General features: G+C 41.8%; 1 protein-coding gene across 1 annotated transcript in view; it reads left to right on the forward strand.

Annotated features, from left to right (window-relative positions):
* The window catches only part of LOC129761451 (uncharacterized), a 114,427-nt gene that overhangs the window by 9,797 nt on the left and 79,471 nt on the right, over positions 1 to 25,159 (forward strand). The window contains exons 2-3 of the mRNA XM_055759173.1: positions 16,520 to 16,626; positions 16,712 to 17,221. Coding sequence (XP_055615148.1) covers positions 16,520 to 16,626; positions 16,712 to 17,221 — 617 coding nt within the window. The remainder of the gene's footprint in view (positions 1 to 16,519; positions 16,627 to 16,711; positions 17,222 to 25,159) is intronic.

A 25,159-nucleotide genomic window follows, 5' to 3' on the forward strand; every position in this document is an offset into this window, starting at 1 on the left:
CATTTTATCGAAAGAAATGAAAAATAAACAATCAAACTAATCAACAATACGGCGAGGGCACTTATTAACCGTTTAATTGTTCTCTTGCCCCTTTCTAGAACTCGGAACAAATCTCATTCCCTGCCGCCGCGTTTTTTTCTGAAATGTTCGATTATTTATTTGTTCGTGTAATTACTTCGAGCATTTCTTTTCCCCGCTGCTCGCTTTTTGTTTTGTGAAAGAGTTGCATTCATAAGCACTCGCCACCACCTCTCGCGCGCTCGCTTCCAAGAAGAGTGCATTTTATAAATATATAGCAGTTATTTTGCTTTCCCTGCGGTATCCGCCCTGCCCTACCCGCGTAGGTGAGTTCAGTGCTCAGATCTCCACGAAAAGGATGGATGGATGCTGCGGGCAAGAAGGCATCCACACGGAGTAATTTGTAAACATCACGTTTCATGTGCAGCACACACACGCTCACTAGAGCGCGCTGCGCTCTCGGGCTTGCATCGCCTTTTAACGCGCAGGTAGACACGAATAGCGATCGCAAACGAAATATTATACGTACTCTAAATATTATTTTCCCTTTCATCGTTTTTCATTATAAGCATTATAACAACAGTCCCATAAACATAAACATATTTGAGATTTGTTCCTCGTCCGTTTGCAGTGCGCGCTGCACGAACACAAAAATCGCATAACGCTAGTGTGCGTGTGTGCATGCGTGTGTAATCCTCTCCGAGGACTCAAAGGTAGCTTAAGTCGAAAATGTCACAGATCAGATCAGACGTTCTCACACGCACGCACGCACACACAACCACATGCGCGGTGGCTGATTGCTGCGATTTGACGACCCTCGCAGATGCACCGCTTCGCACCCTCCCGTTTCCGGCGCGGTGAGCTGTGTGCCATATGTTGCCTTACTGTGTACAGCAAGCGCGCACATCGGGGTGCCTCGGACAGGTATAGCTGCTCTGTAATATGAGGCCCTCCCCGTTCGGTCGTCATTGCCGATTGCCGTTACTGCTCATTGCTTCAACCACTTGAGCATCTCGAGGAGGCCGCTGGAATTCCACGTCATCCAATTTGTGGTGGACAATTGACACCACTTGAGAGAGAGATGGGGAATCACACAGATTTGGCGCCCAAGAATGCGGTGGATCTCTTCTCACCGACGACGCGAAATGCGGGTGTAATAACCACCTTATGCGGGATTCTGGCTCAGAACTGTCAATCATCGGGTCCAACAGCGAGCTGAATTCTATTTACACGCACCAGTAATCGTACAGCGTGGTCCGGGTACGGGTGTGTAATTGAACTGTTTTTGTTTCTGTTACCCCAAATTAAACGATAAAAACGATAAATCGCTTGCGACTTGTGCGCCTGTGGTCCAAACGTGGCGGAATGCATACGGTGCAAAATTTATTTGTTTATCAACGTCGCTCGACGCTGGTGGCACAAATCCGCGGGAGTAGGTAGCAGTCACTAGTGCGCACGCGAGAGAGTGTGTATTTTGGTGGAAATTTATTTACCTAGCTGTCGGACAGTACTCGGGATGGAGGGGATAGCGCCGGACTTCTTTCTGATACCCGGGGTTTGACTGCTGCCGTTGCACCGAAAACAAACCCAAATCAACCGCATAAATCTCACTTTCCACCACGGCATAACGGAGTCCGTGGGTGTATGGAACGATAGTTGAGCCTAGCGGCGCGCTTCTCTGTCTATTATCAGCCGCGGAGAAATATGTTTCTTGTTGGGGACGACGATGCAGTTTGGCTGAATAATCACACTCCGATCAAAGGGCTCTCGGCGTGTTTATAAACGTACGGTCGCTTTAACGAGTGAGATAGTGGTTATTTTTTTTGCGCATCGATTCGATATCTCCAGCATTGACCTACGTGTAATCTAGTCTTTCTGACAGCAATTTTGACAGCATTCTACATCAGAAAAACGATGCGTTTTTTAGGGTTGTCCTAGAATCGACTACTAGGATTCCCCATTTATGCATCACCAGTGTCTTGATTTCTATCGGTTGTTTTTCATGTACTGTATCATTCATCTCAAAATCATTCTTCTTGATCGTTTAAACCTCTTTCTACACATACTAACTGATAGAACATGTTCTATGACCATTTGCTGTGCTATCAGCTCTTCAATAAATTATTCACCTCCGTGGTTTTGGCTTTAAGCATTCCGATTGTTGTGTGAGAAGCTCTACAGGTATTCAGTTCAACGGTGCCCCACACAAATAGCCAATGGACCGCCAAACTCCGTTCTCCCAAAACTCTGGAACAGTTTACACGAGCTATTTTTGTGTTTCTCGAAGCGTTGTGATCTGCAATAATTCTTCTTCGATGAACCTGGGGATCATCATCTTCCGTTCACCCCTGGACACCACCCCAAGAATCGAAAACTTGGTTGACATAACGATTGAAATCTCATCACGATTGGCAGCGAGTAGTGATGTCTGTTTGTTGAATAAATGATTTATCAACTAATCGAATATTTTTCAGCTTCTTTTTTTAAATCGATTAATCAACGCATCGATTAACTATCCGATTTATGTTTATTCGAACGATTACCGGGCATCACTAGCAGCAAGTCATCTGTTGTTATTCCGATTTACTTTTTGAGTCTAGATTAAGTTTTTCTCATAGGAGAAAAAGTTCGACCTTACATCGATGTTTTTGGCAATAACCTACCGGGCTGAGTTGTCTGAACGTTGTTTCACGTAAATCTTGATTTATTTAGAATCCGAAATCATAATTCTAGTTGTTCCTCGGGATTGGTAAAAAGTTAAAAAAAAATTATATCGAAATGCATATAATTTATTGTTTTTTTTTAAATATTGAAAAAAAAATTCTTTTACAGATTAAATGAATTTCCGTACTTTTCTTCGGATACCCTCCATCAATGTTTGGACTCTCTGTTGGTCAACCTCAGCGACCATTTTACTTCACGATCTCTTCATGTCTGCAGCATCCCGAATCAGTTTGGTACCCTTCTGCAATTTCCGCTTAACAATTGCCCAATATTTTCGCAATTGGGAGGATTCAGGTCTTTTTTTCATTGTAATCCGCCCCTTCGTGCCACTGAAGCACCTCTCGACTGTCAAATCTGGCCAAGACTTCACCGGACCTTTATGAGCGTTAATAAACGGTAGAAGACGTTTCTGCAGGCACTCTTCCCATTTTCGAGTCCGAGTCTTGTAAGTGACAAGAACCTTGGTTTTCTGTCCACAGATGCAGATCCCTTGCTAAATCAAGAACTTCGTGACAAATTTATCAGCGAAAACGAACCTAAATTTGCTGGGGACACCTCCTCTGGCAGTGGCCTGATGGAATTTCAATCCTGAGAGCTGTCCAAAATCCATCTTCACGTACGTTCCGTCATCCATCTGCATGCATTATTCGTACTTCATCAAAACCTTGTTGTACCACTTTCGAGCGCGTCTTCTGACCACCAGACCATCAGACCACCACGAAAAATAGGATAAACTTCTCGCATACGAATTCTGCGGATGGTACTTTGGTTGAGGTTTTTTGGCGATGTCGTAGTCCGAGAGTCCCAGGCCAATAATAATAACAATAATAAATAATACAGTAATAAAATTGTTCTCAATACCTTAAACCTCAGCTTTCGTTGGAAAGTTTCACTACGACTCTTCCTCTATCCGATCAGTAGATCGTCCTCCATTCGATCAACAGCTTTACGTCCACGGAAACGTTTCAGCCCAACATACACGGTCGATTTAGCTTGATCGAACTTACATGTTTTTTGACGTAGGATTACGTCTTTCGGGAACATATTGGGGTACAAATTGAAAATCGAAAATCGAGAAAATAAAAACCAAGGTGCTCGGGGGAAATCGGCATTGCCAATATATAAAGTCGGGGGCATTTTTATGTTGCAAGTAAGGTGAGTGATACGATTCTAGAATTAATTCTAGAAATCAAATTTAAGTTTGGGACTATAATGTTGGTTACTTCGTGATATTTCATATCAATGACCGATCGAGTATTGTGAAAAATTTAGCACAAGTGTAAAATTGTATATGGTAGCAGTTGTGTTAAAATGACTTTATATATGAAACGGTTTATTTCAATTTTCATAAATAAAAACCAAGGTATGTTCCCGCTCGAAAACGGGTCGTTCAGTTTATGCTGTCTGTTTTGTTGTGTTCATTTTCACCCAAGGGAAGTTCATACGGCGAGAAAAGTTGGAAAAGTGAAGAAATATTCGAAAAAGTAATTTCCCATATACTTTACATATCGTATTAGGTGTTGTTAGTCCAATTAAAATTCGCATTGGGTTGAATAAACACTCAGGAAGTAAAAATTATAAAGAAAAATAACCTTTTCCATTTCAAATATGTTTTCCATATATTAAAGTGGTTCGAAGTGTCCTTGGTTCGAAGTGTCAATGGTTCGAAGTGTCCTTGAATACGCAGCATGCGTGTGGGCTCCTTACTATACAACGCACATCATCAGGATCGAAAAAGTGCAACGCTGTTTTATTCGCTACGCCTTAAGACAACTGCCATGGAATAATCCCGCTCATCTTCCTGATTACGAAAGTCGCTGCATGCTTATTGACATAGAAACGCTTTCGGCGAGGCGGAAGAAAATTCAACGTCTGTTCGTCTTCGATTTACTGTCCGGAAACATCGACTGTGCGGAGTTAATCAGCGAGATACGGTTTTACGCTCCCACCAGACAGCTCCGCGAAAGACAGCTATTGGCGATACGGCCGCATACAACGTCGTACGGGCAAAACTGTCCTTTGTCCAGCTGCTTCCGTGCGTTTAATGAAGTTCAATGTCACTTCGATTTTAATGTATCCAAATGTGTTTTTAAACGTAGAATTAGGAATATTAGGTTGTATTTAAGATTTGTCAGTCTGTGAGATGTTTTTTTTAAATCTAAGACGAAGTGAAATAAATAAAAATATATTAAAGTAACATGTTTTTACTGATGAGAAAAATGGATATTTGTGTTCGGAACTGATAATTATCTTATATAACATCGATGAGTTTTTTTTTCTTTTTATTTCATTCATACATAACACAGGAGGCATCTCGTCTAGGGTCACAGAGGGTGATTTTCATCATATCCCATTCCACTTCGGCATCTTCTGTCTGATACGCACCGTCTAACGACTAATTACCATCCTTCCGTCATCATCACTCGGTTATAAACACTGATGGAGTGAACAAACAATACCCAACAACCAAACAAAACGGTCCTTTTTTAGGGCCACCAAATCATCATCAATGAGTTTAATTTTTCAAACATCCAATATTAACAGATAGCCTAACGGAATCCTACGTGAACTATGCGGTCGTGTCTCAGACACAACCCTCCTGTGACTTTTTTCGATCTGGGCTCTCCGGGACCTTTCTATTGGGACCGTTGGGCTTTCGTTTCGTCTTTTGCATAATTATATACGAAACCAAAATCACCATCGATGTCATTCATCAACTTCTGAGCGATACCCATGTGATCGTTAGTCTCATCGGAATTAAGCAGCTTCGAAACAAACTCAGTAACTTCTCTAATAGTTATTCGACAATCTTCCAAACCAGTTTCTTCACTTTAACTTTTACATCTGTCGGATCACGTGTTGGGGCAAGGTTTGCCATTGGCATAAATAATTTTATATTGTTCTTGTTTTCTATGTTTACATTGATGTTACCTCAATTTTGTTAGACTAACTAGGTCAAGACTGCGTTAAGATCTGGATATTCTAGGGCATTATATACTGATACTGAATCAATTTCTCGTTCTGGATCACAATGTTATATATATTTGGCAATATTAAGATGTGTTTCAGCTGTATTCGTTTGATAATTCTACAAAACATTAAACGAAAGAATTTGTAGTTTAGGTCGAAAGTGGTTTATTCAAAATAATTATATTTGATGAAATATTTCCGATCAATACACTCCCTAAATGTGGCGTTGACGATTCGAGACGTACGAAGGTTGAAACCAAGGCGCGTAGAAGTATATCCTAAGGTGGGCCAACTTGCTAAAACCACTCTTCAGCCATCTTGGAAATCTACTGTGTTTTGTTTGTAAACAAAACACAATACGCTTGTGCCGGAGCTCGCTCGTGATCAGTCTGTCTCTTTCACGCTTCAAGGAAATAATTCCCCTTCTGCTTTCTTCCGTACTGTTTTCATATACCGCTCCCCTAACCAACTTAGTGACGAAACGGCCTCACCTAGTACCATAGACCCGTCTTGGTTGAAACTTGATTAACAACGAAACCTCAACAATACTTAGGGGCGAATGAACTGCAAAGTTTGAGGCCTCTTAAAAATAAAGAAGAAGAAATAGAGCTAACAACAGAAGCATGCTATCGTGCATGTAAGTGGATTCCGGAGGTGTAATAATACGCGGTTCGAATATGCTGGAAGTTCCGTTTTTTAATGTTTTCATTGTAAATATACGACTATTTATCGAGCGATTAAAATTCGTGACATTCAATTTCATTCTTTTAAAATTAACTGACAGCTCGTATACACTCAGGTTTTTAATTAGATAAGTGTAGACATAATACAACCGGTAAGATAGGACATTGGGACTTATTTCGGTATGCACTTCATGAACTTCATTTTACGAGTTAGGGAAGCGTTAAAGATTATAATAGGTTTTCAAGCAGAATAATCACTTTTCAAATAGTAATCATGAATAAAAATTAACTTCTCCGTATCAAAATCGTGTTCGATGTGAATGGAAAACTTCGTACTCCTCATGTGGCCACTGCAATAATCTCTTACGAAAATTGTATCTGAAGATAATTTTGTATTATAACGGTAAGCTTTAATGGGAATATCGGAACGTTTATAAAAACAGATTAAGTTAGGGTGAGAACAGTTCAACTCTGACGTATAGTTTGAGGCTTCCGAATCTTTACAATTTTGTATAGTGCCATACGACATTTCTAGCGTAACTTTTGAAAAGGTCCTATGTAACAAATGTAAACAAATCGAGTTAATGGATGCACGCTATTAGTTTTCAATCATTGAATGTATTACAAAAACAATCGTTCACGTATCTATCTTCTTCATCTTTTTGTCGCCGATACAAAAAATATCCAATGTACAGATTCGAATTTTAAGCACCCGGCTGTTACTTCGGACGCCACTTTCCTCCGACGACCGAAACGGCCGAAACGTCCGAAGTAACAAAGCAGTCAATACAACTCGCAGTCGTACTTCGGTCGTTTTGGAATTTGTTTCTTACAGGTGTTGTTATCGATTTCAGTGCAATTCAACGAGTGATAACAGTAATAATCAGTCTTTAGAACGAAATGCTGATATTTGGATTGTTGTTTATTAGTTAGTTTCAAATTTTTATAGTGCAACGTAATATGTCCAATGTGCAAACGCGGGCAGTCAAAACGTCCAATGTAACATTTTTCGCTCCGAGGCTTCAACCTTAATCTCGAATCACGGAACAATAGTTACGATTGGTTTTACGGAGTTATTCTTGACAGCTAGTGGTGAAAACAGTGATAAAGATTGATAGCTTTTAAGACAATTCGCGAAATAATGTTCGGGTCTTCAACTACGTTTTTCTCGAGTTGGCGAAAATGTTACATTGGACCTTTTCAAAAGTTAAGCGAGATTTCTAGATGAATCCAACACTATAACTTAGATACGAGCCACAGTAGGTTTTCTAAATCATTTTGCACATTTTTTTTATTCTCTTTGCTCTGCATGATGATTGTTCCCTAAACACGATAAAATTATACTGTTATTATTATTGATGTCCAACGCATAGGAGCTAAAAACATCCAAAACCACCCACTAGGAGCGCTGTAGTCAGTAAAAACGTTTGTTCGTTTGTGAAGTGGCTGAACGGTTCCAATCGAAATTTTGAACGACACAAAATGAGCTAGAGTACTCATATCAATCGCTGCAAAAATTATTTCAAAAGTGTACTTTGAGAAATGAAATCAACAAAAAATAAATTATCTATTAATGATTAATAAAGTTTCAAAACTGGCCCTAAACTTCACACACGAACAAGGGGCGTTCGTGATCAGGTCCAATGTGCAGGAATATCTCGTATTTCATGTATACATAGCGGATGAATAATTGGCCTGGTATACTCACAAGCGTAAACCACCTAGGAGGAAGAAATCCAATACAGCTGACTTTTCAACGCGTACGCACTTTGCGTCAAAATAGAAGATCCGCACCTTCATGACCCGCTTTTTTTTCTAAACACATTGTCCACCACATGTGTAAACAAACGACCATTTCCTTTCCTCTTCCACTCACCTAACTCGGATATTGGCAAAAAACTGACGCACGCAAAAAGCTTGAGCTTCTTACCACATTTCCGAACTGATTCCACGATCGATTCCCACCGTTGATGCGTTCCTGTTTCTTGAAGTAAACACAAAAAATAGCATTAAATCCTTTCTTTCCGCCCGCCACCCCTAGTATTCTAGTCCAGCTTTGCGTGTGCGTTTACATTCCATGTTTACCTTGGCGGTTGGCATTCGATTAGCTTGCGCTCATCCACAAAGAAGCGCCATTAGTCGTTGTCGACGCCGCCAACGCCACCACCCATGTCTCAGCGCACCTCAATCAAAACCCTTCCGATCACGTCGCCTCCTATGACGACGATGATCATGATGCTGATGTCGGAAGATCACCACATGGAGCGTTTGTTTTTGCATCATTTTCCACGAAAAAGCAGTGCGTGCGAGCGTCGAAACGTAGCGCGGCGGCTCGAATGCGTTGCTGATCGCCGGTCGTCATATTTGCACACTAATTGAGTATTCCACCCACCCCCGGTGTTGACCCGGTGTTTTTTTAGGTTTAATTAGCCCCCCCGGACAGTTGAAGTGAGTTTTTAAAAATCCATTTCACCACCTGCGCAAGCGAAAGCGGTCAAACGACGGCGACGACGACGCGACGCCACAACTGCGGCACGGTGATGATTGACATCAACAAATTATTTGACTCTTTGATACAATCCACAACCGGTGAAAAGCACTCGATGGCGATCGTTTTTCCTTCGATGACATTTTGACTGACCATCGGGAAAAAGTGTTTATTGTTTCACTCACGTCTCCGCACGGATGGTGACTGACAATGGCCGGACCCAGGTTTAGCGGCGCCGCCTGCGCCGGTGCGCAAAGTCGCTGCACGGGCTGCACCTGTCGAGAGCAAAGGAAAGCCCACTTAGCCGGGGGAAATCATTTAAAAAAGCATAAAATTAATGTGTTATGAAAATGGTCCCTCTCTCGAGAGGAGAATTGTGTCACACAACACCTCTAGGGGGGAGGGAATCGCTCTTACACGTTAGGTAGTTTCGTTTATTTTTTACGAGGAGCCAGTTCCGGTACCAGCCATTCAAGCCGCAGAAGGAACCGACCAAAAAAATGTTTACGGGAGCGAGAGAAAAATGAAGCGTTTTTATTAATGTAAATCGTGAATGAAATTTATTACCTCTTGTGATGAAAGGAGGTCAGAGAGATGCGGAAAAACGACACAGGAACAGTCGGAACATTTGGAGTTCTAATGTATGATTTATGGGAAGTCAATTCGAAACAGTTTTTTATGTGCTCACGTTTATATCCAACGCGCTCTAGTTTGACGCTGCCAAAGCAGCGAACTCAAAATAAAACTATCAGAAGAATGCGAAGAAAGCGTTCGAATTCTCGCTGTCCCTCTTTTCTCAGCAAATCATTTTAGATTTATAGCTCCGGATTCCCTCAGATCGACGGTAGGCTTGACCTACCAGCCAATTAATTCCCTGTTTTCTTTGTTCCGGTGTGGACCCACCCACGCGGGATCCACCGAAAAAGAAAACCCATTTATCACACGGCTGATGATGACAATTTACCCCGTCGATACATGTAATCATCACCGTGGCCGCTGGTCGCGACCGTATGCGCCGACGACACGGTGAACAACTTCCCGCCCGAACTACATAACCATCAATCGAATCCGGCAGCGACGCCATTCAATTCCAATCGCGCTGAAAAATGGTTCCAAATTGTAGAAATGGAGCGATGGGAGACTAATGGGACATCAAGACAAAGCAAAGCGGCCGGAGGCGGCGGCGGTCAATTAGGTGAATCGGTAAACTGACAGGTATACTTTGACATTGGCTCCCCGTGAAAGTAGAAGATGAGAAAAAATGACAGCGAGAATGTTTGACAGATTTATTTTTAGTTCAGCTTAACGAGGAGAGAAAGTGGGGCGGAATAGAATCACTTTGTTACTGTATAATATATTCTCACCCGATTATATCGAGTACGGGCGCTGCGCTCGCAGAATTCCGAGATGCCGGACGTAAGCCGCCGGCCAAGCTGTGAAATATTATTACAATGTTTTATTAGAATATTGTTCGAATCTGTTCGGATGAGAGCAGCGCTTGTCTAAACAAAAGTTTTTCGTTTCGTACAGAACGGTTAATAATGAGCTTCATTATTCAGCATTCTCCCGCCGTCAGTGTCTTCTACGATTGACAGCTGCATAGCTGCAGGGCCCGCGCACTGCACAACAAATTGGTTGTTGTCTTCGCTAAACACAACAACTTTGATCGATCGCGAGAAAGAGGCGAGGGAGGATGAATAAGAGAATAACAACAATGTCGACAGGGAGATAACTCAATGTGTCGATCGTCTGCGGTGGTCATGTTCGCAGGTAAGAAGAAACGCATTTGTGGTGTTGTTGAGATGTACTTGATCCCGTTGAATATCAGTTCCATTGAGAAACAAAGTTTTCGCGAAGTTTCAAGATTGGTTTCAGAACAACAACTGCATTGAACTTTTTTCTGTCTTCAAAATATGATATTTGAGTATCGACACAGCGTTCTTACTTTGTTCATAAGTTCCCTGCCCTGCCCAGAAGACCCCCAAAGAAAATCATGAAAATCCAGAAAAGCCGAAATCATGCCGAATTGCTTTAGATTTTGTTTGCGTTTGGGGGAACAAAAAACAACAGAAGGATGAGACCAGTGACACGATTGCATCGCAGACGTAGGACCACGAAATTATTTTATTTAATTACACCCGGCGAAATCCGTCGTACCAAAAAGTCGTGTTTTGAGTTTTCCCTCGGAATTGTTTTTCTTTTCATACACTCGCGATCGATAACAGATGACGCCTGTCGATTTCCAATTAGTGAATGAATGAAACGCTTTAATGATGTGCCAGATCCACCAAAAAATCCATAATAATTTTCCCAATCATGGAACACGATGCTCAATATCGTCAACGTTAATTCCATTTGAAGAAATGAACTCCCATTGAGCAAACTTTTCGATGAAGAACAAATCAGCAATCGATTTTTTTCAAATTTTGCCATTTTTCTTCTATATTTTCCAATTTATTCTACCACTAGCTGACTCGGTGATCTGAGCGTTACTGAGCGAACGTTCTTGGGTTCAATCGCAGAATTCTCCATTGATTGATCTTCTAATTGGCCCTTTACAGTTTCCTTATACTATAAATTTCCTATTACTTCTACCAAAACTTGTCAATAATAATATAGATTTATTTTCAGACACAATTTACGCTCAAGATTCTTGATTCACTTGCAAATAACATGTTTTTCCGTTACATGGAATACATGTTTGATGCAGAAACGTTTATTTTAATTCATAATTTTATTCTCAAAGCGCGTTGTTCCACCTAAGAATCTATTGCCATTCTCGCTTCACACCACCGGAACATGAATTTAAATTTCACAAACGCGAAATCCAATTGAAATTCAATTTTCCAAATTTTCGGGCGTTCTTTCAGAGTTTTCCAAAAAATTTCCGATTTTTCTCTCCGTTATATTGATCTACGGGAAGAGACGAATACAACCAAATAAAGACGGCTCAAATCGGACCATTCCTTCCTCGGGTTCTGCGCTTACCAACACACTTGATCTTTCTTTTTTTTATATAGATTCTGAATTGGAGACAAACACAACGAAATAACGATAGTACAAATCTAATCCGACCATCCGTTCTTTTGTCATAACGCGTTATACGTACACTAGAAAAAAACCTTAGTTTTATACATATGTAATGCATATTCCACCTGAAAACACACAATTATTTCCACAATGCACTAAGGACACTAAGCTGAATGTCGTCAAAGTGAATTCCAATTGAAGAAAATAACTCCAATAAGAAAAAAAACTGTTCATCGCATACAGAAGCGTAATCGATTTTATGGATTTTCCCCATTTTTTCAATATTCTCCAATTTATTCTATCATTCTAATTTGGATGAAGACGAACGCAAAGATATAAAAACAGCTCAAATCTGACCATCCGTTCTCTTGTGATGATGAATCGTACGTAGGAAAAATCAGCCTTCGTTTTATATATAAGAAGCTGAAGCTGTAGCTGAAGATGGTTGAATCAATCGTTGGTTGTCACGAGAATAATACACAAGCATTTTTCTCTTATTGCAACTTACAACCTGTAGAATCACTAACCTGAACTGGAACTCATAATATGCTGTGCATACGATTGCTTCATCAGCTGTTCTCCAATAAAACGTTGCTCTTCCTCTATGGCTTCAACGGCTCCAATGAGTTGAGCAATTGTTTTCTGCTGAGACGCTTGTGTTTAGCTCTTTTTTTTTTATTATCGTTCTGAGCTTTCGAAAATTCATCCGACTCTAGCCTTGAAAAAGGCCATTATAATTTGCATAGGCAAATAAGACTTATTTCCTTTATGGTAATGCACGTACTGCACGTACGTGAGAGATTCAGCTGCTCAAAATCCGCACTGAAGTAGACCAATAACAGGCGAAAATTGGTTTTAAATTATAGAGGCTTCACCATTTAATGTTTATTCGCATCTAACATTGAAAAAGGTCAATTTAGGAAATCAAGTCAATTCTTTCGTAATCTTTGAACAGAATCCATTCATACAAACATATTAACACTCTTGAAAAGGTGCTTTTAATGGTGCATTTGACCCATTAACACAAGAAAAAGCATTTTTCTGTCAATGATGACACCTTTTCTGCCAATGGTAGTTTGGGTGCACATTCTGACGAGCTTTGTGTGGATGCGAAGTCATCTTTTCGTGTCTTCAGTGACCCTCGAGCACAAGATTGACAACAACGTCGACAAGGAGATAGCTCCATATGTCAAAATAGGATTATCGATTGGATCGCAAGAAGGAACGCAATTCAGTGTTGATATACAGCATCATAGAGAAACAAAATATTCACAAAGTTTCAAGACTGAACTCAAAAAATTCATTGAGCTTTTGACGTGGGATTACGTCTTCCGGGAACATACTGAGGAAACAAATTGAAAAATCAAATAGTCGCGTCGCGAATTTTTTTCTATTCTGAGCTCTTATTGCTCAGTTACTTATTGAGATGTTTGAATCAATCGCAATGTATTTCAATACAGATAGTTATAAAATAGCCAATATGTTAAAATAGGGTTTGAATGAGAGCTTCTACTTTCGAAGATATTCAAAATCAACATGCAGGAAATAGCTTAACATAATCCTGCAAAACAATCATCTTATAATATTCGCCTTGCGGAATAGAAGGGAGTACCGCTTTGTTATATGGGTTCATTCGTTGAAGATTCCAGATCCTGGATCTCCTTGCAGAATTTTTTCAACATTCAACAAAACATTGGATCTAATTACGTGCTTCGATTCGAGTAATATCAAATATATTATGAATTCTGAAGAATTGTTATTTTTTATGAATGTGAAAGTCAATATTTAAATTTTGTTGCGTTTGTTTGGCCAAAATACCTTTTTTTTATCGAAATTTGCACCGAGGGTATATTTTTCTACAGTAAATATTGTTGCGTTACTTTCTGTGTATTAGAGATAAGAAAATGCGTTACGAAGGGAGGGGGGAGGTGGTCCAAAATCCGGATTTTTAGCGTTACGTAATTTGTGCACGACGCCAGTCAAATGTCTTCAAAATACAGTCATGTATACAAACCTAGCATCTATGCTATCCACGTCGTCGGTCCACCCATATTCCGTTTTGATAGTCAAGATTGTGTCGAATATAATGTCAACGATCGACCCAAAAAACTGCCACCTTGCAATCGATTTATCGACCTTTCTATGCATTCGTCGAACAATTTGACGCCACTTTCTTGCCAACATGTGCAAGACGTCGACCTGCTTGCAGTGCTGCTTGTATTCTATGTAATAGAGTAACACATTTTTCTACAAGTGGTGAACGAAAATTGTGTCTGATAATAATTACTCGTTAGTTGGCAGCGCATGTGGAGTGAAGATGAGTTCGGTCGTTGGTTACACACGATTATCCCTAAGGTTTCGACGAAAGCTTGGTTTAAGGGATTGAATGTAGGTCGTGATTTCATTCGCGTGATATCTCGGCTTATGTCCAATCACTACAACCTAAACGCGCATCTCTATCGCATTGGGCTCGCAGCAAACAATCTTTGTGATTGTGGCGATGGCTACCACGACATCGAGCATATTGTCTGGTCGTGTATCCGGTTCCATGCTGCTCGCTCTCAGCTCTCTAGAGCAGTGAGAGCAAAAGGCAGACAATCGGATATCCCCATCCGGGATAGCCGTGATCCTGATCTTCTGCTTCATCTATACCTGTTCCTCAGAAGCCGATATCAACGTTTAATGATGTTTCCTTCGTTGTGTCCCTGTTTCATATCCCTCCTATCCGATCTATAAACTTTTACTTAGTCGCGGCAATACATACACACACTCTTTACAGATACACGGGCCAAAGGTTGTGCAGTCCACTGATCATTCAACAAGAGCTAAAGGTTGTACCGCTCATGACAACTCTACACGAGTTAATGTTTGCGCCGGCTAGTGACCATTCTATCCCGGATTCCTCGAGTCTAGAAGACGCACCACGCTAGATATGGGGTACAGACTAGGGGGGCGTTGCTGATTAATGGTCAGCTGCATCCCAATAGGAAGTACATGTAAACTTCGATATAACGTACATTTCACTTTCAAAATTGTACGTTGTATCGAATTGTACGTTATATCGAAGCATAATAAAGTACTCACAAACGTAGTCTAGAATACATTATTGTGTTGCTGTTTTAGTAAAGCCAATGAATAACTTCAATCAGAAGAGGAAGCCAGCCTTTCTCATGATGTTTTCCTTCGTACTGTTGATTAAAGCATGATTCATTTAGAATCCGGAATTACAAAACCAGCTGTATTTCGGGATTGATTGAAGGTACAAAACTTGTATTAGAATCACAATACAGATAATTCATTGTTCTATCAGAAAAATTTTTTTTTCCTCTACACTTTGGAAATGTGTACGTTATATCGAGTGACGTTATATCGAGGGTACGTTATAACGAGGGTACGTTATATCGAAGTTTCCCTGTATCCCGTGTCGGGCACATGTACAGAGCATTGAAGACAACAACATCACAATTACGGAAACACTTGTAATACTAACCTCGAGCCAACCTCGAGTAATCGGTTACGTATTACTAACATAGTTATAAGGCAAACATTGTCGAAATATTGAACTCCCGGCCTCGTCAGGTTGACGCCATATGAGCCTTAATAAAAATATATATTTTGGATAAAAAAAAAATAACTTTATGTTATAATGATTTCACTCAAATTTTCTAATTTGAAACTGCCTTCGGACCTGCCAAAGAATAAATTGTTTGACAAATATCGTTTTGACGTTCAACTTGCGTCAAGGCAAGATTGCCACATGTGCATAGCTCGATTGAATTCCAGTCGAATGGATGGCAAAATGCAAAAGTCGAGTTTGACCGAATCGCCAAATCTGATCGAATTTCAAATCCGATCGGATTCCGGAATTAGAATGGGAATTAATAAGCTATAGCGGAGTTCAAGATTATGTTCGCACAGTTAAAGCTTCGCAGCTCCAGGGACGATGCGTAACTTTAAAATAAAGCCACCAATTAAAAATTTAATCGGCAACGAAAACCCCCAGGAAGCAAATTCCTTAACCGCTATCCCCTATCTCTGGTTCCCAGTCGAGCACAACAAAAAGCAAATGCCTGTTGATGACGATTCGACGGTTGTTGCCGGTTGCTGCGGTCCAGTTAATTGATATAAATTAAGGTGGTTGCGTGTGACTCACTCCTGCTGCTACTGCTGCAACAGCAGCAATCGAATGAGTCCGGGACGATACCAACGACGAGCCATCCTGAGAGCACTATAGCAGTAAGTGGGTCGTGGAATTTGAATAGACTGAACACCGGGAGTCGAGAGCCCTCTTCTTCCAGCGTGCATCCACATTTTGTTTGATGTCGCTGATGCGAGATGGAAAATATGAGATTATCATTATATTATATGATTGCTATCATCATCACACGCCAGCATCGTCAGTCTCCCTCTCTCGCACTGCCTCCGAGTAGTGGCGTGAACTGGTAAACCATGGAGTGCGGAAACTCCTCGCACAAGAGAAAATGGAACCGATGAGATCATCAGCTTTAGTTTTCAATTCTTTTATTAGCACTGTTGCTGCTACCCGCAGCAGATGGCAGACTGTTACTTATGATGCCGTTTGCTTTTTTTATCCATATATTTGCAGTTCCATCGCTGGCATCCGGGCTGCCGAAAGACGATGAAAGCAACACCCCACAGACTGATTGCTTCCTGCAGTGTCCACAGTGTCACCAGCCACTGCAGGGGTTTCAGGTAAGACTCATACCGTACTACGGCGGGAACGAACGACGTGGAATGCATGCCTCACACCCTCACATATTGTTTCTTGTCTCCACAGGCACTGAAGGAGCACATCGAAACGGTGCATTCCATGATCAAACAGGAGCATAACTCGGCGACACCATCGCCCCCACTATCAGCATTCTATCAGCAATCGTTCCAGCCAATAGGTGCTTCGCTCCCATCGCCACCCGTCTCCTCCTCCGCGCTGGACGGCAGCTGCAACGAGTCGACCTCGCTAGCGGCGACTAACCACAGAAGTAGTAGTAGTAACAGCAGCAGCAGTAGTAGCAGTCACAGCAGTAGCAGCAGTAGTAGAAGTATCTCGGCAGGTGGCAGCTTCGGTGCCGCCACTGCGGCCGTAATTGCCGCCGACGAAGGTGGGCGGTCTATTAGCCCAACATACAGCAACAGCAGCAGTATTGGTGGTGGAAGCAGCAGTGGGGTTGGTGGCCACATCAGCAATAACGGTGGAGAACCCTACGCATGCTTACAATGCTCCGCCTCATTCCCGAATCGTGACTTACTTGAGAAACATGAGCTGATGCATGTACCTAATGCTCTGGTGGTAAGTTCCTCTCCCTCTCTTTCACTCTTTCTCTTTCAAACCGCTTCACCGCCCTCGTCTGGCCAGCTAGCCAGCGACGATGAATACACACATTCTGCAAGTCGATTCGGGCAACAACGGGATCAATTCTCCGTTTTTATTAAGAGTTTTCTTTTTGCCTGATTCCTACATGATTGTTCTACTGCTATCGACCTGAAGAACTCCTCTCCAAGGCGAAAGGGGTTCACCCGACGTTGTCTTCTCACAATCTCCGCTCTCTCTCCCTCTCCAGGTTTCTTTATTGCTTACTTGTTATCAAGCTGCTGGATAAGGTGTGCGGAGGTATTCCGCTCCGTCTCACTCTCTTTCTTTTTCACGTACACGCGCTCACCTTTTTTTCCCACCGCGGCATTATATACTTCCAGCAGCGAGCGAATTAAAAACTCAACGAAGATGATTTGCTTGCTTGACACACACCGAACGCTCGTTCATCGTTAAGTTAACAACAACAAAGTGCCTCTTCACTGGTTGTTTTGGTAGTGTCACCCTGCCTGCCTGTCTTGCCCCGTTCTTTTCCGGGTCTGGCAGCAGCAGCAGCAACTAACAATGGCAATCAAAACTTTTGCTTCTACTGGCGAACATATAATAGTCGGGTTGGAAAAAGAAACTGAACGACACGGCATCGCAGTTCCACCGCAGCTGCATAAGATGCACCCAGCAGCAGTCAGAGTCTCGAGATCTTCGTGTACTTGACGAGAGCAAAACCACCTTATGAGATGGTTTTCTGTCTCCGACGTGACTGCAAAACGCCACCAGACAGGCACGGAAAATGGGAAGATGGTCCCACAAGCCGGGGTGGGACGAAGAACGAATGAGATAAAAAAAACACGAAATGAGAATGATGATGGGAATTAAGTGCAGTGTGCATACACACACAGCGAGAGGGACCTCGACGAAGAAGAAAGGGTACTTGAAGTTTCTGTTGTTGCTGCTGTGTTACGAAGATGAGCATGCATCTGTGCATGGCGGCATGGGACCTCGGGACGCGGAAATTAATTAAACATTTCCATGTAAGATAAATTAATTTCAACAACTAATTTTGCGCGGATGAAACAATGGGTCCCGACGGAGAGAGAAGGGGTCAGGTTTTGTGGACCGCTTTTTGTGACGGCGATCCGCGGTGAAGTCGTGTGAAATCCGTACCTTATCGGTTGACATCACCATGTGGGCTGCGCCCCCTCTCATCACTTCAATTAACATTCAATTTGACTTTATTTACATTCAACAACAAAATGGCCTCTGGCACCGCTTTGACCGACGCATTTGCGGCGACGGATAATTACTATTAATTTAACTCTAATTTAATGAATCCGAATCGATGCAGGATCGGCGGGTGCGTTTAGTACATCGGCAGACCGCATTATCACGCTTTCGCGCGTCATATTGTTTTTGTTCCTGCCCCCTTGCTCTGCACCCATTATTTGACCGTATGGGTGCGTAATTGGCGAAGGCAAGCGCGTGCCTGTGGACGCTCGATTGGGCACTAATCGTTTGTTATGCTTGCATGGCTTCAGGCGGCAGCAGTGAGTAGTGCTTCATTGACGCCACCACAATATCAAAATGGTGGGGACCGAGCGGCGCGAGCCAATAAAACAAATGCGGTCAATCTCACTCCCGACTCCCGTTGCAGCACCGTTGTTGTTGGCGGTCGATTAATCTACCGGGAGGAACCTAGAGAAATGTACGTACATCTCGAAGGCATTGTTCGTCCGAAACATCAACATGAACGAAGAGGCAGTGTTTTGTTAAATTAAAACCTCATGACCGTGGCGTGGCGTCTTCTCGCAGCACCACAAGTAAACAACACGTCGGAATCAAACGGGAATCATAAATTCCTGAAGGCGTGCACTTTCGAAAAGCCAATGCGATGGTGCACCAGCCGGCCATGTTTAATTCCATCGTCGAAACACATGAATGATTAAACTTTTTGGACGAATAAATTTGAAATATATCTCCTTCAACCGCTTGTTGTTGTCTCCGATTTTGTCCGATTCACCGTGCCGTTGTCTTCGTCGTTGTTCTTCGCCACCATCGCGCTGTCGGTAGTTGTTTGTTGTCACTTTTTACTCGCACTTTCGACGCTAGTGCACTCTAGCGGTGTAGCGGCAACCAAAAAACGTCCATCCAAGCAAGCGGTGAGGCGGTGCGAATATTTCAGCTCGAAAAACCACACAAAGCCACCCGAGTGTAAACCACTACTACGGGAATTGTGTGAGAAAACATTCTTCAAACATACTATCGAATAGTTAGCGCGCGCATACCGAAGAATGTTGGCGGTGCTGCTGCTGCATCACAGCAGATAGGCGAGAAAAAACAACCGACTTACACTGTGCAGCGATAACGATATAAAGATTTATTACTGTTCGCCATAATTTGTGTGGTCGACGCGCTCAATTGGGGAGGGAGGTTAGAAAAAAGAAGATCCTGGGAATATAATCGGTATCTTTGTACTTCGCGCTTCGCATCGAAACCACTTTCGAAGCCAAGCGCCTAGTTGTCTTTATCACAGATTACTATCCAACCATTACTTTTACAGTTTTGGGTCAAATTTGTGCCAATGTTGGTTTAGATGACCACTTGAGGAATTATTTATATGCGGGCACTCGTGCTTTGCTCTCTCCATTCACTGCTACAGCTACACGCAGGATAAAAATTAGCCACGAATTACACTTACACAAATCAGGAAGGAACCGTGCAACATTTAGAGCTCCAAATTATTCAGGAATATTATAAAACTTTTTGGTTTTTCAATCAGATGTAACTATAATTTTACATTATACTTCTCATTGCTCATAAAACTTATTGATGAAATATTTTTTTCTAGCGTTTCTCTTGTTTGGAACAGAAGGAAACGAACTCATTCACAATGACAAATGATCACTTTATAATAAACCTTATGCATTTCAAGTTGCTGGTCATTCACGCTGAATCAATATTTTTTTGCTCTCTTCTCACGATCATAAAAGAAAATATCTTTCGTACACACTCTTTTCGTTTCACGTTCATTCATTTCATTTTTCACACTGAAGCGAAGATTTCTATCGTCGTTTTCAGGGCAAAATGAAATTCATTCACTTATTCGACAGTTTATATTCAAATGAAGGTTTCGTTGTTGTATTTGAAGCATCTCCCTGAAAACAAATAAGGAGAAAAAAAATTGTGCAACTGATCATGTTAGTAGCTGACGCCGATGATGTAGTTATAAATGTGACTTCTATGACCTACTAAGTCTCTTTTAGCACCACTTTTTAGAAGGCAATCCGGGACAATCCATTTTGGTGTAATGAAACAAAGGAGACTTTCAACTGATAAAATGCGAGCATCCGCATGCAAATGAAATACTCTGATATAACTCATTCGAGCAGTATCAATTGTCAACGAAAGTTTCTGCTTTCCAAATTGAAAGAAAACTACAGCATAAATGAACGAAACTGAAGAACAGATGTTTCAGTATGCGTAGATAATATACCGATTTCGCTGCTCGATCAATCAAAAATTACCCTCGGCAATGACTGTAATCACAAATTTCTATTATGAAACATACTGCCCAAAACTTAGTTAACAGTCTAAATTCCGAAGCTTCATTGTTCTGACACAGTTTAGGTTTAGCTGCATATTTTGTTGCCCAGAATGTAAATAAAGTCATTTTATTTTTGTGGAAGCTTACGATAACAATTTCCCGATGAAATACTCTGCGGATCATCAGATTAGAAACTTTAACAAGAGTTGATGTCGTCATGAAAGATGTCGAGCATCCAATTCAACTAAACGAAAATTAGAAATGCTGATACTCTGGCGTTTTTTGAATAAAAATAATACACAAACTCATTAAAAGTCACGTACGAAAAAAGATACGATTTTTTTTGCATAATAGTTTTTTATCATTTGTATGAAGAATGAAGCAGAGGCACGTCAAAGTAATTTGGCAACGTCCCAAAGCTCGCATACATAAGGCAAAATGGTTGTTTAGCCACTTGAAAACGGTTAGGAAGATGCTAGCCTTCAAAAAACGAATGTTTTGTTGCGGTCGAAAATATGCATTTGAACATCGTAAGACTAGTATCAGATGTGAATACGCATCCCTCATTAAAAGATGCGTATGTGCCATCCACGAATCTGTCCAATTTTTGGATGCTTGGAAAAAATGGAAGTCAGTGGTAAGCGTGGCTATTATGCATTCCTATGCCTAACTGAGCACTCAAGTCACACCAGAACCGACAGCTAAGCTTTTCGAGTAAACCCCATGACGATATCATGCCGTTCTCGAGGTTCACAACGACTTGTGTTGTTACAATAAAAAAAATGCGTTGTAACATCGCAAGAGGAATATCAGATATAAATAGATAACCTCTATTCGTAAGAATGAAAGTGTTGCTCAGCCACGTCATGCGTCATCGGTCGGAAAAAATAGTGGTCTAGAAGTGCGATATCTAGCGAATTTGACAGGTGTCAAAGAACGTTCCGATTAAGGCTAGTTTTAACGACCTGAACAACATATTGCCGAACGGTGTCATGCAGCATTATTACCTTATCGTGTCTTTGCTCATGTTGCGGCTAGTATTCCTTCGATGCTTGACTCAAACGCATAAGTTTTGCTCGGTAGTGAGCTTTGAACCATAGATATATTGGTTTGGCCGCCAATGTTGATTGACGACCCTGTTAATTTTATTCAACGTTTATAGATCAGATGGACGATTCTTTGTGTCGCGGAAAAACCATCCAGGCTACTGTGAAACATAGGGGTTCATCAGTGATGGTCTAGGGGTGCATGGCAACATCCGATGTTGAGGAATTAATGTTTTAGATTGTATTTTCGGAAAAAAGTAATATTTGAATACTTTGAAACAAAATATGGAGAAAAGTACTCAAAATTGCGGTATAAGGTGAAAGGTGAAAAGTTGCTTGTGGAAAACTCCTTTCGAAATAATCCGCATTTGGAAACATGAAAAAAATGGAATCGAATGCATGTTGCTTATGTTGTAAAAATAAACTGGGCTAACCGACGAAGCGTTTAATCTCTTCCCCCGTGACCAAATTCGTGCCGAGTAGATTCCTTTCAAAAGAGTCAAATGTTAAAAATAAAACGCACCTTTCGGATATTTTTCATTCCGGTGGCCTTCTTTTGTCTGCAAGAGCCAAAAAAAACGAAACAAAACAAGACGCGCGCAGGTGTACACTTGAGCGCAAACTGCACCTACATCCCAGAACCCAGACCAGACTCTGGTTGATTTATTTTGATTCATGCAAACCGAACGAAAACATTGCACGGCAAGTAAAAAGAAAAGGGGAGCGGCAATAAAAAGCCAACAACACACCGACCGAGAATTTCGGGCCGAGGATATTGCTTCCTCCACATGCTCCATGCATGCTGGTGGATGGATGTGATTTTTCACGCTTGACACCTTTCGTTCTGGCATAAGTTATCCACGGCCCTGTAACGAAGTGAGGTTGTACCTTCCTGCGGCTCATGGCTCTACCGCGGCAGAGCGGAAACGGTAGCAAATTTATTTGCTCAATATTTACTTAATTTTGATTATGTGTTGCGATTATTTACAAAATAACGCATTATTTATGGGAGGCGAACTCCATTTTTCTCCCCACGCGACGCGCGGTCCGTCTGTCTAGTTGGAGAATTAGCAAGTGGAAAATAATTGGCACCGGGTGCTCCGAGTGGTGGTAAAACAGTTAAATCATTTGCGGTAAAATATACTACCGGTCTCCGAGAGCAAGAGAGAGAGAGAAAGTCGGATGGGTTGCTCTGAATTGGTGGAGGGTCACAGCGCCTGCTGAGAGTGAAAACCGGACGAGGGGGGTTAACTAACTTCCATATGCTGACAAATCTCGTCGAATGATTGGCCCTCGTCGCGTGGTAAAGGATTGTATGCAATGGTACATGCGTGCAACACCTGTCGAATTGCCGTTTTCTCAGCGGAAGCGCATTCACCTGTAGTTGGCTACCCTATATACACGAAAAGAACCAATCATTCTATTGCACAAAGACTAGGAGAGCAAAGAGGCGCTGGTTTTCCCCCTTTTCTGCACAAGGGAAAAGTAGTTTAAAAACCTTATGAAACATCACGAGCGTTGGAGCTTGGCAGGAACGATCGATGTTTCTTTTTAGATACCCTTTTTGCCTCTCTCAGAAAGTCATATTGGAAAAATTATAACCTTCCTTCCATTAGTTATGGGCAATGGAATAGCATCAGCAAACGAGTATGCAGGTGTGCCGGGAAACGGGAATGGTTCAAGGCATAGGAGTAGGAGTCGCACTCTTTTCTATTGTATGAGTGCTTGAGCATTCCCTCATATGCATTCGAAAATCAAGTCGAAATCAAAAATTTAGACCCCTCGATGAGGTTGTTAGTGCGACATGAAATGTCTGTAATTTCAGTCCCATACGTTCACGAAAAAAATATAAAGCTTCCCCGTCCGGATATCCTAATTAGTTTTGCATCGATGTTCTTTTGCTTCAAATACCGGCACCAGGCGCGGTTGTCCGATGTGTTTTGTTTTCATTTTGGACAAATTACTCTGGTTTCCTTTCGGTAATTCGCCCGAGATGTTCCTAAATGAATGGTGAAAAAAAACAACACGACGAAGGCCAACGGAAGTGCCTGCCGCCTGGTCGACAGCATGGAAAACAAATCGGGTTCTGCTGATGAACGGCGATCGCATCGAGTTTTATTTATTTGCGATAGGATAAAACAAAAATACTACGGTATAAAATTCCTTGCATAAAATGGGCAGAGAAGGGGAGAAGAAGTTTATGAGATTTGCTTCCCTTTCTCACACACTCGAGCAAAAACGTGATTTCATCAGCGCCATCTGGTGGTGGCAGCACCAGAAGCCATCCGTCCACAGAAACCGGAAAGTATCGTTTTGTTATTTTCCTATTACTTGTGGTAGATATCTGTACGCGGCTGCGTACAATACCTAAATATATTTGGCGCCACTTGTCGCTCATTAGAGCGCACTTTGATTCATTCTGGCAGGACATGTTACACCAAACCATCACTATTTATTAAAAGCCAAAGTAAACCGTCAGAACTTGACGAAAGTCGCCCGATAAAGTGTGAGACGAAACAAACTGTATTCTGTACAAAATGATTATGAATTTTTGTAAATTCAATGGATAAATTTCTAGCTTTATGTTGTGTTCGTGGAAGTGTCTCTCTCTCGACGAGCAACGCGAGCACCATTGACACATAATATGACAGAAAGTCGGTCGTAAAAATCACAAACTAATTTTCCTATGAAATGCCATAATTTACCCCCTTTTTCTCGAATTTCTGCTCTGAGTCCGTTCGGCCGGGCACGTTTTGACTGTTTTCTCTAAATTTGATCGTAATTTATAACACCAACCGTGCCGCACACCGTTTGCGCGGTTAGGTCTCCGGACGAAGCTAGAGATGGTGAAAGGAAAAAAAAACTTAACGAAACAACCTGCCAATGACGACGAATACGAAACATCGGGAGTGATAGTTGTCGCTGTCCTTGCGCTTCGTATCAGTGCACATCGCAGCAGGCGCAAGGAGAGAATATACGATGTACAACGTGCAAATATACATATATAAATATAATCCATAATTTATCGACCCTATTCTGTCAGCTGGACGGGGGCCATCGCTGAAACTTCTCCGGGGGTTTGGAATGGGAGCGAGAACGTGATTAGTTTTTATCACTGTTTGACGCGCGGACGATGATTTGTTGGTCGATGTGTCAATTGATATTAGTGCGTGCGTTTGGGCGAATTGGTGCGACGGGAATTTCCTGACCAGTAGTCTAGTCATCGAGCCAATCAGTTCGGGTCCGCTGAATGTATACCGAACGCACAAAACAGTGCACTCTATTGATCAAGAGAGATGCGCCTCCGCCTACCATCGTGACTCAGGCGACTTT

The sequence above is a fragment of the Toxorhynchites rutilus genome, chromosome 1 (assembly GCF_029784135.1).
Source record: "Toxorhynchites rutilus septentrionalis strain SRP chromosome 1, ASM2978413v1, whole genome shotgun sequence".
Taxonomy (NCBI): Eukaryota; Metazoa; Arthropoda; class Insecta; order Diptera; family Culicidae; genus Toxorhynchites; species Toxorhynchites rutilus.